Source organism: Herpailurus yagouaroundi, unplaced genomic scaffold (assembly GCF_014898765.1).
Source record: "Herpailurus yagouaroundi ecotype Mexico unplaced genomic scaffold, PumYag 28, whole genome shotgun sequence".
NCBI classification, from domain to species: domain Eukaryota; kingdom Metazoa; phylum Chordata; class Mammalia; order Carnivora; family Felidae; genus Herpailurus; species Herpailurus yagouaroundi.
In genome coordinates this window covers 75,152,311-75,165,856 of record NW_024412376.1, presented here as the reverse complement: position 1 = coordinate 75,165,856, position 13,546 = coordinate 75,152,311, and the positions used below count along the sequence as shown (strand labels likewise).

General features: G+C 39.4%; 1 protein-coding gene and 1 long non-coding RNA gene across 2 annotated transcripts in view; both read left to right on the top strand.

The window, feature by feature from the left end:
• The window catches only part of ENPEP (glutamyl aminopeptidase), an 89,571-nt gene that overhangs the window by 47,526 nt on the left and 28,499 nt on the right, over positions 1 to 13,546 (top strand). Inside the window, exon 11 of the mRNA XM_040476061.1 lies at positions 11,848 to 11,927. Within this exon, the coding sequence (XP_040331995.1) occupies positions 11,848 to 11,927 (80 nt within the window). The remainder of the gene's footprint in view (positions 1 to 11,847; positions 11,928 to 13,546) is intronic.
• LOC121031000 (uncharacterized) lies at positions 6,972 to 8,620 on the top strand. The gene is made up of 2 exons (XR_005790506.1): positions 6,972 to 8,411; positions 8,457 to 8,620. It is a non-coding gene; the product is annotated as an uncharacterized LOC121031000 (long non-coding RNA).

Here is a 13,546-nt window from a genome sequence, read left to right as displayed (position 1 = left end):
TATGGGGCTGGCCACAAAAACCTGGGTTTACCACTTTGGGGATATCATCTCAGCCCCCCATTACCCAGAAAAGCCTGCTCCTAGACAGCATCCTGATAAATGGGAACAACACTGTGTAGCACTAGTTCCCTGGAAATCATTCCAATGTCACCCTTGCCAGTTTTTCCCCCAATATCATTGACAAACAATTGACAGATGTCATATATCAGTTTAAGATGTACAACATGATGGCTTGATTTATGTGTATTGTGAAACGATGACCACAACAGGTTCATCGCCCCTGCCAATTTTTATTGTCCCATCTTTCAACTTCTGAATACTTGGTTTGGGTAGAGAGACTTTTGCACCCACGGTCACTTTCAGCTGGTCTCTAATCTTCAGTGCCCAATTTCCACCGAAAAGGCCCTTTGCCCTCTTTATCTCCTCTTTAATAGTCTCATTGATCTTATACACAAAAAGTTACTTATATATAAATCATCACAAGAGCAATTATTCAGTAGCAATTAAGATAACATGAGGAAGGAGAATTGTAGGGTGTGACAAAGGTGTCCCAGAATAACTACAAGCTGGTTCTTTTACAGTTACTGTTTTATGTTCTAATAAATTATACTGGCCACATTTAATACTGCTAGAGACTATTTAGATATGAAAACTTAAAAAAATATTTCTCTCTTGTGAAACAAGCTTCCATTGGGGAGTAACTACTGTCTCCTGTCATGTGTGTCCATGGATAGACTGAGCCTGAATTAATGGGTCAGGAGGTGTGCTTGAATAGGCAAGGGCACAGAAGACTTTCTTGAAGAAGTGATATTTAAGCTAAGTAAATTGATATGAGGGGATGACCATGGGGGATGTTCGGAAGAGAAACTACAACATGTAGGAAGGCCCTGGGCCGGGGAGGGGGCGGGGGCGGGGAGTAGCATTACACATATAATACGCAATGCTTACTAAGTATTTACTAAGTAGCTGGCACTACTTTTTTTTTTTTTTTAATTTATTTATTTATTTTTTTCATGCTTAACATTTTTATTTTTTTTATATGAAATTTATTGTCAAATTGGTTTCCATACAACACCCAGTGCTCATCCCAAAAGGTGCCCACCTCAATACCCATCACCCACCCTCTCCTCCCTCTCACCCCCCCCCCCCATCAACCCTAAGTTTGTTCTCAGTTTCTAACATTCTGTTATGCTTTGGCTCTCTCCCACTCTAACCTCTTTTTTTTTTTTTTAACTTCCGCTCCCCCATGGGTTCCTGTTAAGTTTCTCAGGATCCACATAAGAGTGACCATATAGTATCTGTCTTTCTCTGTATGGCTTATTTCACTTAGCATCACACTCTCCAGTTCCATCCACGTTGCTACAAAAGGCCATATTTCATTTTTTCTCATCGCCACGTAGTATTCCATTGTGTATATAAACCACAATTTCTTTATCCATTCATCAGTTGATGGACATTTAGGCTCTTTCCATAATTTGGCTATTGTTGAGAGTGCTGCTATGAACATTGGGGTACAAGTGCCCCTATGCATCAGTACTCCTGTGTCCCTTGGATAAATTCCTAGCAGTGCTATTGCTGGGTCATAGGGTAGGTCTATTTTTAATTTTCTGAGGAACCTCCACACTGCTTTCCAGAGCGGCTGCACCAATTTGCATTCCCACCAACAGTGCAAGAGGGTTCCCGTTTCTCCACATCCTCTCCAGCATCTATAGTCTCCTGATTTGTTCATTTTGGCCACTCTGACTGGCGTGAGGTGATACCTGAGTGTGGTTTTGATTTGTATTTCCCTGATAAGGAGCGACGCTGAACATCTTTTCATGTGCCTGTTGGCCATCCGGATGTCTTCTTTAGAGAAGTGTCTATTCATGTTTTCTGCCCATTTCTTCACTGGGTTATTTGCTTTTCGGGCGTGGAGTTTGGTGAGCTCTTTAGAGATTTTGGATACTAGCCCTTTGTCCGATATGTCATTTGCAAATATCTTTTCCCATTCCGTTGGTTGCCTTTTAGTTTTGTTGGTTGTTTCCTTTGCTGTGCAGAAGCTTTTTATCTTCATAAGGTCCCAGTAATTCACTTTTGCTTTTAATGCCCTTGCCTTTGGGGATGTGGCGAGTAAGAGATTGCTTCGGCTGAGGTCAGAGAGGTCTTTTCCTGCTTTCTCCTCTAAGGTTTTGATGGTTTCCTGTCTCACATTCAGGTCCTTGATCCATTTTGAGTTTATTTTTGTGAATGGTGTGAGAAAGTGGTCTAGTTTCAACCTTCTGCATGTTGCTGTCCAGTTCTCCCAGCACCATTTGTTAAAGAGACTGTCTTTTTTCCATTGGATGTTCTTTCCTGCTTTGTCAAAGATGAGTTGGCCATACGTTTGTGGGTCTCGTTCTGGGGTTTCTATTCTATTCCATTGGTCTATGTGTCTGTTTTTGTGCCAATACCATGCTGTCTTGATGATGACAGCTTTGTAGTAGAGGCTAAAGTCTGGGATTGTGATGCCTCCTGCTTTGGTCTTCTTCTTCAAAATTACTTTGGCTATTCGGGGCCTTTTGTGGTTCCATATGAATTTTAGGAATGCTTGTTCTAGTTTTGAGAAGCATGCTGGTGCAATTTTGATTGGGATTGCATTGAATGTGTAGATAGCTTTGGATAGTATTGACATTTTTGACAATATTTATTCTTCCAATCCATGAGCAGGGAATGTCTTTCCATTTCTTTAAATCTTCTTCAATTTCCTTCATAAGCTTTCTATAGTTTTCAGCATACAGATCCTTTACATCTTTGGTTAGATTTATTCCTAGGTATTTTATGCTTCTTGGTGCAATTGTGAATGGGATCAGTTTCCTTATTTGTCTTTCTGTTGCTTCATTGTTAGTGTATAAGAATGCAACTGATTTCTGTACCTTGATTTTATATCCTGCAACTTTGCTGAATTCATGTATCAGTTCTAGCAGACTTTTGGTGGAGTCTGTCGGATTTTCCATGTATAATATCATGTCATCTGCAAAAAGCAAAAGCTTGACTTCATCTTTGCCAATTTTGATGCCTTTGATTTCCTTTTGTTGTCTGATTGCTGATGCTAGAACTTCCAGCACTATGTTAAACAACAGCGGTGAGAGTGGGCATCCCTGTCGTGTTCCTGATCTCAGGGAAAAAGCTCTCACTTTTTCCCCGTTGAGGATGATGTTAGATGTGGGCTTTTCATAAATGGCTTTTATGATCTTTAAGTATGTTCCTTCTATCCTGACTTTCTCAAGGGTTTTTATTAAGAAAGGGTGCTAGATTTTGTCAAAGGCCTTTTCTGCATCGATTGACAGGATCATATGGTTCTTTTTTTTTTGTTGTTAATGTGATGTATCACGTTGATTGATTTGCGAATGTTGAACCAGCCCTGCATCCCAGGAATGAATCCCACTTGATCATGGTGAATAATTCTTTTTATATGCCGTTGAATTCGATTTGCTAGTATCTTATTGAGAATTTTTCCATCCATATTCATCAGGGATATTGGCCTGTAGTCCTCTTTTTTTACTGGGTCTCTGTCTGGTTTAGGAATCAAAGTAATACTGGCTTCATAGAATGAGTCTGGAAGTTTTCCTTCCCTTTGTATTTCTTGGAATAGCTTGAGAAGGATAGGTATTATCTCTGCTTTAAACGTCTGGTAGAACTCCCCTGGGAAGCCATCTGGTCCTGGACTCTTATTTGTTGGGAGATTTTTGATAACCAATTCAATTTCTTCACTGGTTATGGGTCTGTTCAAGCTTTCTATTTCCTCCTGATTGAGTTTTGGAAGAGTGTGGGTGTTCAGGAATTTGTCCATTTCTTCCAGGTTGTCCAATTTGTTGGCATATAATTTTTCATAGTATTCCCTGATAATTGTTTGTATCTCTGAGGGATTGGTTGTAATAATTCCATTTTCATTCATGATTTTATCTATTTGGGTCATCTCCCTTTTCTTTTTGAGAAGCCTGGCTAGAGGTTTGTCAATTTTGTTTATTTTTTCAAAAAACCAACTCTTGGTTTCATTGATCTGCTCTACAGTTTTTTTCGATTCTATATTGTTTATTTCTGCTCTGATCTCTATTATTTCTCTTCTTCTGCTGGGTTTAGGCTGCCTTTGCTGTTCTGCTTCTATTTCCTTTAGGTGTGCTGTTAGATTTTGTATTTGGGATTTTTCTTGTTTCTTGAGATAGGCCTGGATTGCAATGTATTTTCCTCTCAGGACTGCCTTCGCTGCATCCCAAAGCGTTTGGATTGTTGTATTTTCATTTTCGTTTGTTTCCATATATTTTTTAATTTCTTCTCAAATTGCCTGGTTGACCCACTCATTCGTTAGTAGGGTGTTCTTTAACCTCCATGTTTTTGGAGGTTTTCCAGACTTTTTCTGTGGTTGATTTCAAGCTTCATAGCATTGTGGTCTGAAAGTATGCATGGTATAATTTCAATTCTTGTAAACTTATGAAGGGCTGTTTTGTGACCCAGTATATGATCTATCTTGGAGAATGTTCCATGTGCACTCGAGAAGAAAGTATATTCTGTTGCTTTGGGATGCATAGTTCTAAATAGATCTGTCAAGTCCATCTGATCCAATGTCTCATTCAGGGCCCTTGTTTCTTTATTGACCGTGTGTCTAGATGATCTATCCATTTCTGTAAGTGGGGTGTTAAAGTCCCCTGCAATTACCACATTCTTCTCAATAAGGTTGCTTATGTTTATGAGTAATTGTTTTATATATTTGGGCGCTCCGGTATTCGGTGCATAGACATTTATAATTGTTAGCTCTTCCTGATGGATAGACCCTGTAACTATTATATAATGTCCTTCTTCATCTCTTGTTACAGCCTTTAATTTAAAGTCTAGTTTGTCTGATATAAGTATGGCTACTCCAGCTTTCTTTTGGCTTCCAGTAGCATGATAAATAGTTCTCCATCCCCTCACTCTCAATCGAAAGGTGTCCTCAGGTCTAAAATGAGTCTCTTGTAGACAGCAAATAGATGGGTCTTGTTTTTTTATCCATTCTGATACCCTATGTCTTTTGGTTGGCGCATTTAATCCATTTACATTCAGTGTTATTATAGAAAGATATGGGTTTAGAGTCATTGTGATGTCTGTATGTTTTATGCTTGTAGTGATGTCTCTGGTACTTTGTCTCACAGAGTCCCCCTTAGGATCTCTTGTAGCACTGGTTTAGTGGTGACAAATTCCTTCCGTTTTTGTTTGTTTGGGAAGACCTTTATCTCTCCTTCTATTCTAAATGACAGACTTGCTGGATAAAGGATTCTCGGCTGCATATTTTTTTCTGTCTAGCACACTGAAAATCTCGTGCCAATTCTTTCTGGCCTGCCAAGTTTCAAAAGAGAGATCAGTCACGAGTCTTATAGGTCTCCCTTTATATGTGAGGGCACGTTTACCCCTTGCTGCTTTCAGAATTTTCTCTTTATCCTTGTATTTTGCCAGTTTCACTATGATATGTCGTGCAGAAGATCGATTCAAGTTACATCTGAAGGGAGTTCTCTGTGCCTCTTGGATTTCAATGCCTTTTTCCTTCCCCAGTTCAGGGAAGTTCTCAGCTATGATTTCTTCAAGTACCCCTTCAGCACCTTTCCCTCTCTCTTCCTCCTCTGGGATACCAATTATGCGTATATTATTTCTTTTTAGTGTATCACTTAGTTCTCTAATTTTCCCCTCATACTCCTGGATTTTTTTTATCTCTCTTTCTTTCAGCTTCCTCTTTTTCCATAACTTTATCTTCTAGTTCACCTATTCTCTCCTCTGCCTCTTCAATCCGAGCTGTGGTGGTTTCCATTTTGTTATGCATTTAGTTTAAAGCGTTTTTCAGCTCCTCGTGACTGTTCCTTAGTCCCTTGATCTCTGTAGCAAGAGATTCTCTGCTGTCAGCTATACTGTTTTCAAGCCCAGCGATTAATTTTATGACTATTATTCTAAATTCACTTTCTGTTATATTATTTAAATCCTTTTTGATCAGCTCATTAGCTGTTGTTATTTCCTGGAGATTCTTCTGAGGGGAATTCTTCCGCTTGGTCATTTTGGATAGTCCCTGGCATGGTGAGGACCTGCAGGGCACTTCCCCTGTGCTGTGGTGTATAACTGGAGTTGGTAGGCGGGGCCGCAGTCCAACCTGATGTCTGCCCCCAGCCCACTGCTGGGGCCACAGTCAGACTGGTGTGTGCCTTCTCTTCCCCTCTCCTAGGGGCGGGATTCACTGTGGGGTGGCGTGGCCCGTCTGGGCTACTTGCACACTGCCAGGCTTGTGATGCTGGGGATCTGGCGTATTAGCTGGGGTGGGTAGGCAAGGTGCACAGGGGCAGGAGGGGCAGGCTTAGCTCGCCTCTCCTTAGGTGATCCACTTCAGGAGGGGCCCTGTGGCAGCAGGAGGGAGTCAGATCCGCTGCCGGAGGTTTTGCTCCGCAGAAGCACAGAGTTGGGCGTTTGCGCGGAGCGAGCAAGTTCCCTGGCAGGAACTGGTTCCCTTTGGGATTTTGGCTGGGGGATGGGTGGGGGAGATGGTGCTGGCGAGCACCTTTGTTCCCCACCAAACTGAGCTCTGTCGTCAGGGGGCTCAGCAGCTCTCCTTCCCTTTGTCCTCCAGCCTTCCCGCTTTCTGAGCAGAGCTGTTAACTTATGACCTCCCAGATGCTAAGTCGCGCTTGCTGTTGGAACACAGTCCGTCAGGCCCCTCCGCTTTTTGCAAGCCAGACTCGGGGGCTCTGCTTGGCCGGCGAGCCGCCCCTCCGCCCCGGCTCCCTCCCGCCAGTCCGTGGAGCGCGCACCGCCTCGCCGCCCTTCCTACCCTCTTCCGTGGGCCTCTCGTCTGCGCTTGGCTCCGGCGACTCCGTTCTGCTAATCCTCTGGCGGTTTTCTGGGTTATTTAGGCAGGTGTAGGTGGAATCTAAGTGATCAGCAGGACGCGCGGTGAGCCCAGTGTCCTCCTACGCCGCCATCTTCCCTCCTTCCTCGTAGCTGGCACTACCTTAAGCACTTTAGAGTATTTTATTGTTATAACAGGTGGGGAAATTGACAAATGACTGAAACTTATTAGATAACCTATTCAAGGGTGCAAAGAGTATAAGTGATGGAACTCTGGTTTGAACATGGGCAGTCTGGCTCCAAGAAACTGAACAGCAGACAGGCACTGGGCACAGTGGTGAGAGAAGCAGGGGCCAGGCACGCAGACCACACTGAAGATTTTGAACAATAGTGTGCAAATTTAAGGACCTCAGAGAGAGAGAATTGGTAGGATGGCCTCTACGTTTTTCAAAATTCCCCTTTGGCTGCGTTATAGAGAATAGATCAGAGCAGGGCAAGAGTGGAAGCAGGAAGGCCAGTTACTATGATAATTGTAGCAAGTGACTCACGTGGGAGATGATTCAGAAGATGGGGTCTGCATTAGCAGAGTGGGCATGGGCTGGAGGGGTGTGGCAAATGTTCCAAAGATTGGGTTGAGCTACAATTTCTCATTAAAGAGTAAACACTATGCAGGGAACCGAATTGGATGAATTTACAGGTAACAATCCCATTTTAGAATACTGTTCTCATCTTGTTCTACAGTGGTCTAACCAAATTTCTAGAGAACTGAAAGATCTGTAGAGACACACTTATGACACGTACTGTATATGGTAGGTAACAGAACCTATTTTCTGGCTTCCGATTCAGGGCTTTGAAAATTAAGTCACACTAATAAATAACACACTCGGGTGTTTCCAGAAATTCAAAGTGCCAAAATTCAAATTGGACTTTCTGTACAAGGCATCAGAAAATGAAGAGCACCCAGTATTATTAAACTAACTACTTTGAAAAAAAAATTAAAAAATAAAGTAACTACTTTGAAGATCTTGGCTGGCACCTGAACTGGAAGAATATCAAGAAAGCCAGTGGTGCTCACCTTGTTGAGGCCCATTATCAGACTCTGCTTCTGGAAATGTCAGATAGTCAGATAGTCACAATAAATGAAATTCAGAGTGACTGGGTATCTTGCTGTATGCAAATGCGGAAAATTAATAGTTCATGCCAAAACAAAGGAAATTTGAGTTCCTAGACCAAGTGAGATCAGTCAGAGAGTGTCAGTATAAACTTCTTTATCTTTTCTTTATTTTGGAAAGGAAAGATTAGGCTAGAAAAGCTTTGTTTTCACTCTTTCCTCTTCATAATATATGAATGAATTGAAACCTAGATCTGACTTAGGTGATAATTCAGTTACAAAAATCAACATAATGACTTGTGATCATTCTGTTAACTATAAACTGTTTATTTTATAGTTACTGTTTTATATTCTAGCAAATTAGATGGGCCATATTTAATATGCTATTTAATAGCTTTTGTATATTAAAATTTAAAAAAAATTTTTTTTCTTTCTGGAGAAACAAACTTCCACTAGGAAAGCTTCATAGGACTTGTTCTCTTCTGTATCTACTGATTTGTAGATCTACTCTTCTGTATCTACTGATCAGTAGATATGTATCTACTGATTTGTTAAACCAAAGACATACCCAACACTCTTTTTAAAACGGTGGGATTGCATTTTTTAAACTACTCCTTGGTTATGGATTTCTCTCCACACAAACACAAAAATTTATTAGCAAGTAAATGAAATGAATATTTTATCAAGTCTTCACTTTTTGAGTTATAATAAATCTTTAAATTGTATTCATCAAGATTTAGAACATGGAACTATATTAACATTCACACTTTTCTCTAGTATTTAATTTCTACCTTCAGATACTGTTTTTTATTTAGATTCACAGATGCATGATTTTTAGTGATCGCTTATTATAAAGTCAATCTACTTGATCCATTTTTGTAAATAAAAAAAGTTATATATGCATAGGAAAAACCTTATGTGCTATGCTGTTGAGAACATTTGTTAAAAATCTATAATAGCTCCTGAACAAATAGGAGAGAAAATGACATTCTATCAAAAGTGATCCTTCATGATTTTTCACTTGGTTAAAAAACTAGATCATAACATATGCCCTCATCCCCCCAGAAGGTAATTAGCTCTTTCTCCAACCCTAGTGTTCACCTTACTCTATGTTCAGATATATTCCTGTCCAGTAAAAAATGTGGTTGAATAAGCTGTACTATAAACTGAATGGCCCTCTCCCTTTTCTCACTGCTTAAATATTTCACGATGAGGGAATTTTTATGAGAAACTTTATAATCTTTATAAACTTACACACATGTGTGAGTTATTGTTTTAACACTACGGCCTCAAGCATCAGGCAAGCTTACATGTCTCTGGCAGTCCACTCAGCGTTAAACAGGGGGAAGATGGGAGTAGGTGTGTTATTTGGGGGCAAAGTCAGTTTCTTTAGTGAAAATTAGATTGGCCATATTTAATACTACCAGATCTTGTTAGATACAAAAAAGTAAATTGTACCTTTCAAAATGAAATCTGATCCTCCTAAATTTTAGATGTCCTGTAGGAGACTCCCATTATTCTGTTTATGTAATTTTCATTTCTTGACATTTTGTACTCAAATCTGTTATTTTACTCAGATTGCATTAGATCCTGTAGGTGATTCTAAAACTGTAAAATCATAAAGCCTCAACCCTCAATCCTTTTAGTCTTATGATTCTCTTACAGACTTCAGAGCAACGTTTGTACATAACTTAGTAGTGTATTTTATGCCCACTTTTGGGCACAGTGTCATCTCAGAGACCATGTTTTACAGGAGGTAGTCAAAATGTGAAGTCTTGACTGTGCACACAGGGCATCCAGACACTTGCGCACTCTGTTCTTTCAGTCAGGTCGGCAATGGGGAAAGGGAGGGAAAGAAATGTTCGTTTATGTGGCAACACCAAAACAGAAGAGTGGTGGAAGGGCGAAACATGTAGGTAGAGTGTGATTTTTTTTTTAATTTTTTTTTTCAACATTTATTTATTTTTGGGACAGAGAGAGACAGAGCATGAACGGGGGAGGGGCAGAGAGAGAGGGAGACACAGAATCGGAAACAGGCTCCAGGCTCTGAGCCATCAGCCCAGAGCCTGACGCGGGGCTCGAACTCACGGACCGCGAGATCGTGACCTGGCTGAAGTCGGACGCTCAACCGACTGCGCCACCCAGGCGCCCCTAGAGTGTGATTTTTACCAAATGCTTCTTTGTCTATCTGTTGAGAAGCTACAAGGGATCACTTTTAGGTTGACTTCCCTAAAAACAGATGCTGAGGTGATGATTCAAGTGAAAGTGACTCCTCAGGAAGTGTTTCTAGGAAAGACTGGGAAATGAGTGGGCAGTGAGAGGTCTAGCAGCAAAAGTGAAATATCAAGCAGGTGCTGTAGAGGATAGCTACCCTATGGGGAAGTTGTGGCGATACTGTTATAGAGGGGTCCTGACAGATGGGGCGAAGAAGATTCTCCTGCCATCCATCATTGGCGAAGGGCTGCATCCACAAATGTAAATTTCAAAGACCTTGTGGCAGCTAGAGGGCAGTTCTCTGACAGACAGCCCCAGGTGCTTGGCTGTTGGCTAGGAGAGCACATTGGAATCTAGGGTGTACAAAAATGACAAAGGGATTCAAGGGGACAATCTTTGCTACACGACCCAAGAAACAATTTATGCGTGGGTTCTATGGAACTTCTAACCCAAAACATTCCACAGCCATAAAATCCTCAAGGAAAGCTAGTGACAACTCAATCCCATAAAACATTTCAACAGTTATAAAACAAAGGATTACTTCTTTCATGGAGATGGCAAAATGTGTTCTCCCTGAATTACATAAATTTTATTATAAATTGAAAAGAAGTATCGTTCCCCATTCTCTGTTAGAGACTTGAATGATCACAGATGTAGAAAAACAAGGTGAACTTTGAGTTGGTAACCAAATCCAAACACATTCATTTTCTTTCTAGATCTGTTGTATTTTCTGATTGATGGTACATGATATGAGAACAATCAAAAAACCTTAAGACCTCTTTTATGAGATTTCAATAATAAAATGTTATGTATAGGGGCGCCTGGGTGGCTCAGTTGGTTAAGTGACCGACTTCGGTTCAGGTCATGGTCTCACGGTTTGTGGGTTTGAGCCCCGCATCAGGCTCTGTGCTGACCGCTTCCTCAGAGCCTGGAGCCTGCTTCAGATTCTGTGTCTCCTTCTCTCTCTGGCCTTCCCCTGCTTGTGCTCTGCCTCACTTTGTCTCTCAAAAATAAATTAAAAAAATTTTTTTTAAATAAAATAAAACGTTAAGTATATATAGAACCAAAGGACAAAAATAACCTCTTCACCCTGCTCCACAAGAAAATATTAACTAAAGAGAACACCAAGAAACCCTGAAACATGTTTGTCTGATAATTTTTCCTTTGCAGCACACCTGATTCATATGTAAAATAGGAGATATTTGAAGAGCATGAGAATCTTTAAGGGATGATGGTGGTGCTACAATTTGAATTTCAACATAATTTCTAAAATGTGTTATTTCCTTTGTGGCATTTTAAGATTGTCTTCTGAATTTGAAAAATGCTTTGTGTTCCTTGACAGAAACAAACCATATTAGGGTATGTGTAAGTATGTGTGTGAATGGTCAATGTTATTATATAATGAGTTACATTTATGCAATATCTTTATTCCAAAGCCTCAACACATTTTATTGAAATAATCATCATGCTTAGCTAATTTGTTGATACAAAGTTCCAAATTTTAGAGATTTATAGAAATTGGAAGCAGTTATATAGCCTATCTTCATCTCTAAAGAGTGTTATATTAATTGCTTTAATTGTATCCTATACACTGGATATTCATTTATGAGGAAAATATGCTTGTCTATTGCTTTTTAATTTTTATTTGGGAAATGTTTTTATTTTTTAGTAATAAAAGTTAAATTTTCCTTTTTAAAACACTTTAGTTACAGATGGAATATTCCAGTTAAATGGACTGAAGATAATGTATCAAGTATTACATTCTACAACAGGTCAGAAACAGGAGGTAAATTTCATCAATTGATTTATTTCTTTTTTGCATTAATATACCACATTAAACTAATGTAAGTGTAAAGAAGCAACAATAAATCTGGAGCTTATAATGTAAATTTCAGCTAAAACAGAACTCTTAAGTAATTTATCAATGAATTCAAGCTCTTATCTATAATGAGAAATTTTCCACCTTGTGATATTCTTTTTAATGATTTACCATGACTTAATAACAAATACCCATGCCCAAAGGAGAAGTGTCACGCACCCAGTCATTGGATGATTAATGCATAAGTTTTCTTTCTTTCTTCCCCCCTTCCTCATTTCTTCCTTCCTTTCCTTTCTTCCTTCTTTTTCAACTTTACTATTTTTCCTTTAGAACAGAGAAGTAAGTCATGGAATTTCTTAAAACCAAGCCTGGTTTCTTAAAATGCTGTCATTAAATTAGACCTATCATTTTTCCAATTCAGTATAATATTAGAATTTTTAATGACTCCAAATTCTTTTCTAAGTTGTAAATTGTCACCAATAGCTCAAAGCACTATCTGTATCTATTTCCTTCCTTCCTTCCTTCCTTCCTTCCTTCCTTCCTTCCTCCCTCCCTCCCTCCCTCCCTCCCTTCCAACCATCTGTCCGTCCATCCATCCATCCATCCGTCCATCCATCCATCCATCCATCCATCCATCCATCCATCCCCCTAAATGAATTACTTGGTATGTACCTGTGTTAAAATCCAGCTGTGGCTACTATGCTAACTTAAATCAACTGGAAATATGTTTCTATAGTCTATCCCCTGTGGTTTGTCTTTTCCTTTCTTGAAAAAATTTAGTAGTATAAAAACAAGGAGACCTTATCTCATGTTCTCTCCTTCAGATGGCTGAAAAAATAATAGGGCATCCTAGAAGATTGCTACTTTTTATACTTTTACCATTGTACTTGTTTTACCTTTCAAAATCATTTCTTTTAGAAGACAAATGATACTCTTCTTCACCCCATCCCATGCAGGTTTTGTTTCAGAAAAGCATTTGGCATGGACTCTCCCTGTGACTTCTTAGGGATAAAAGTAAATAATCTATCCTTTATTTACATATTTGCTCCTACAAAATAGTGTAAAATATTAATTATGATTTCCCCTAACAAGTAAATTTTCACCCAATTTCCAGGAGGTTGATTTTTTAAAACAACCTCATTGAGATAAAATTCACATATTATGCAATTCACCCATTTAAAGTGTTTTTTATTACATTCACAGGTATGTGTAACCACCACCACAGTCCAGTGTACAATACTTTAATCACCTCAAAAATAAATTCCATGCCCTTTAGCTCTCAATCCCTCTATCCTTCTATACCCCAGCCCTAAGTAACCATGGATCTGCTGTCTGTATAGATTTGCCTATTTGGACATTTCCTATAATGAAATGATATACGTAGCATTTCATGGCTAGCTTTTTACATTTAGAATAATGTTTTCAAGGTTCATCCATGTCATAGCATGTATCAATACTTCATTCTTTTTTACTGATGAATTATATTCACATCGTATCGACATACGACCTCTCATTTATCTATTTATCAGTTGATGGGCATTTGGATTATTTCTACTTTTTAGCTGTTAATGCCGCTGTAAACATTT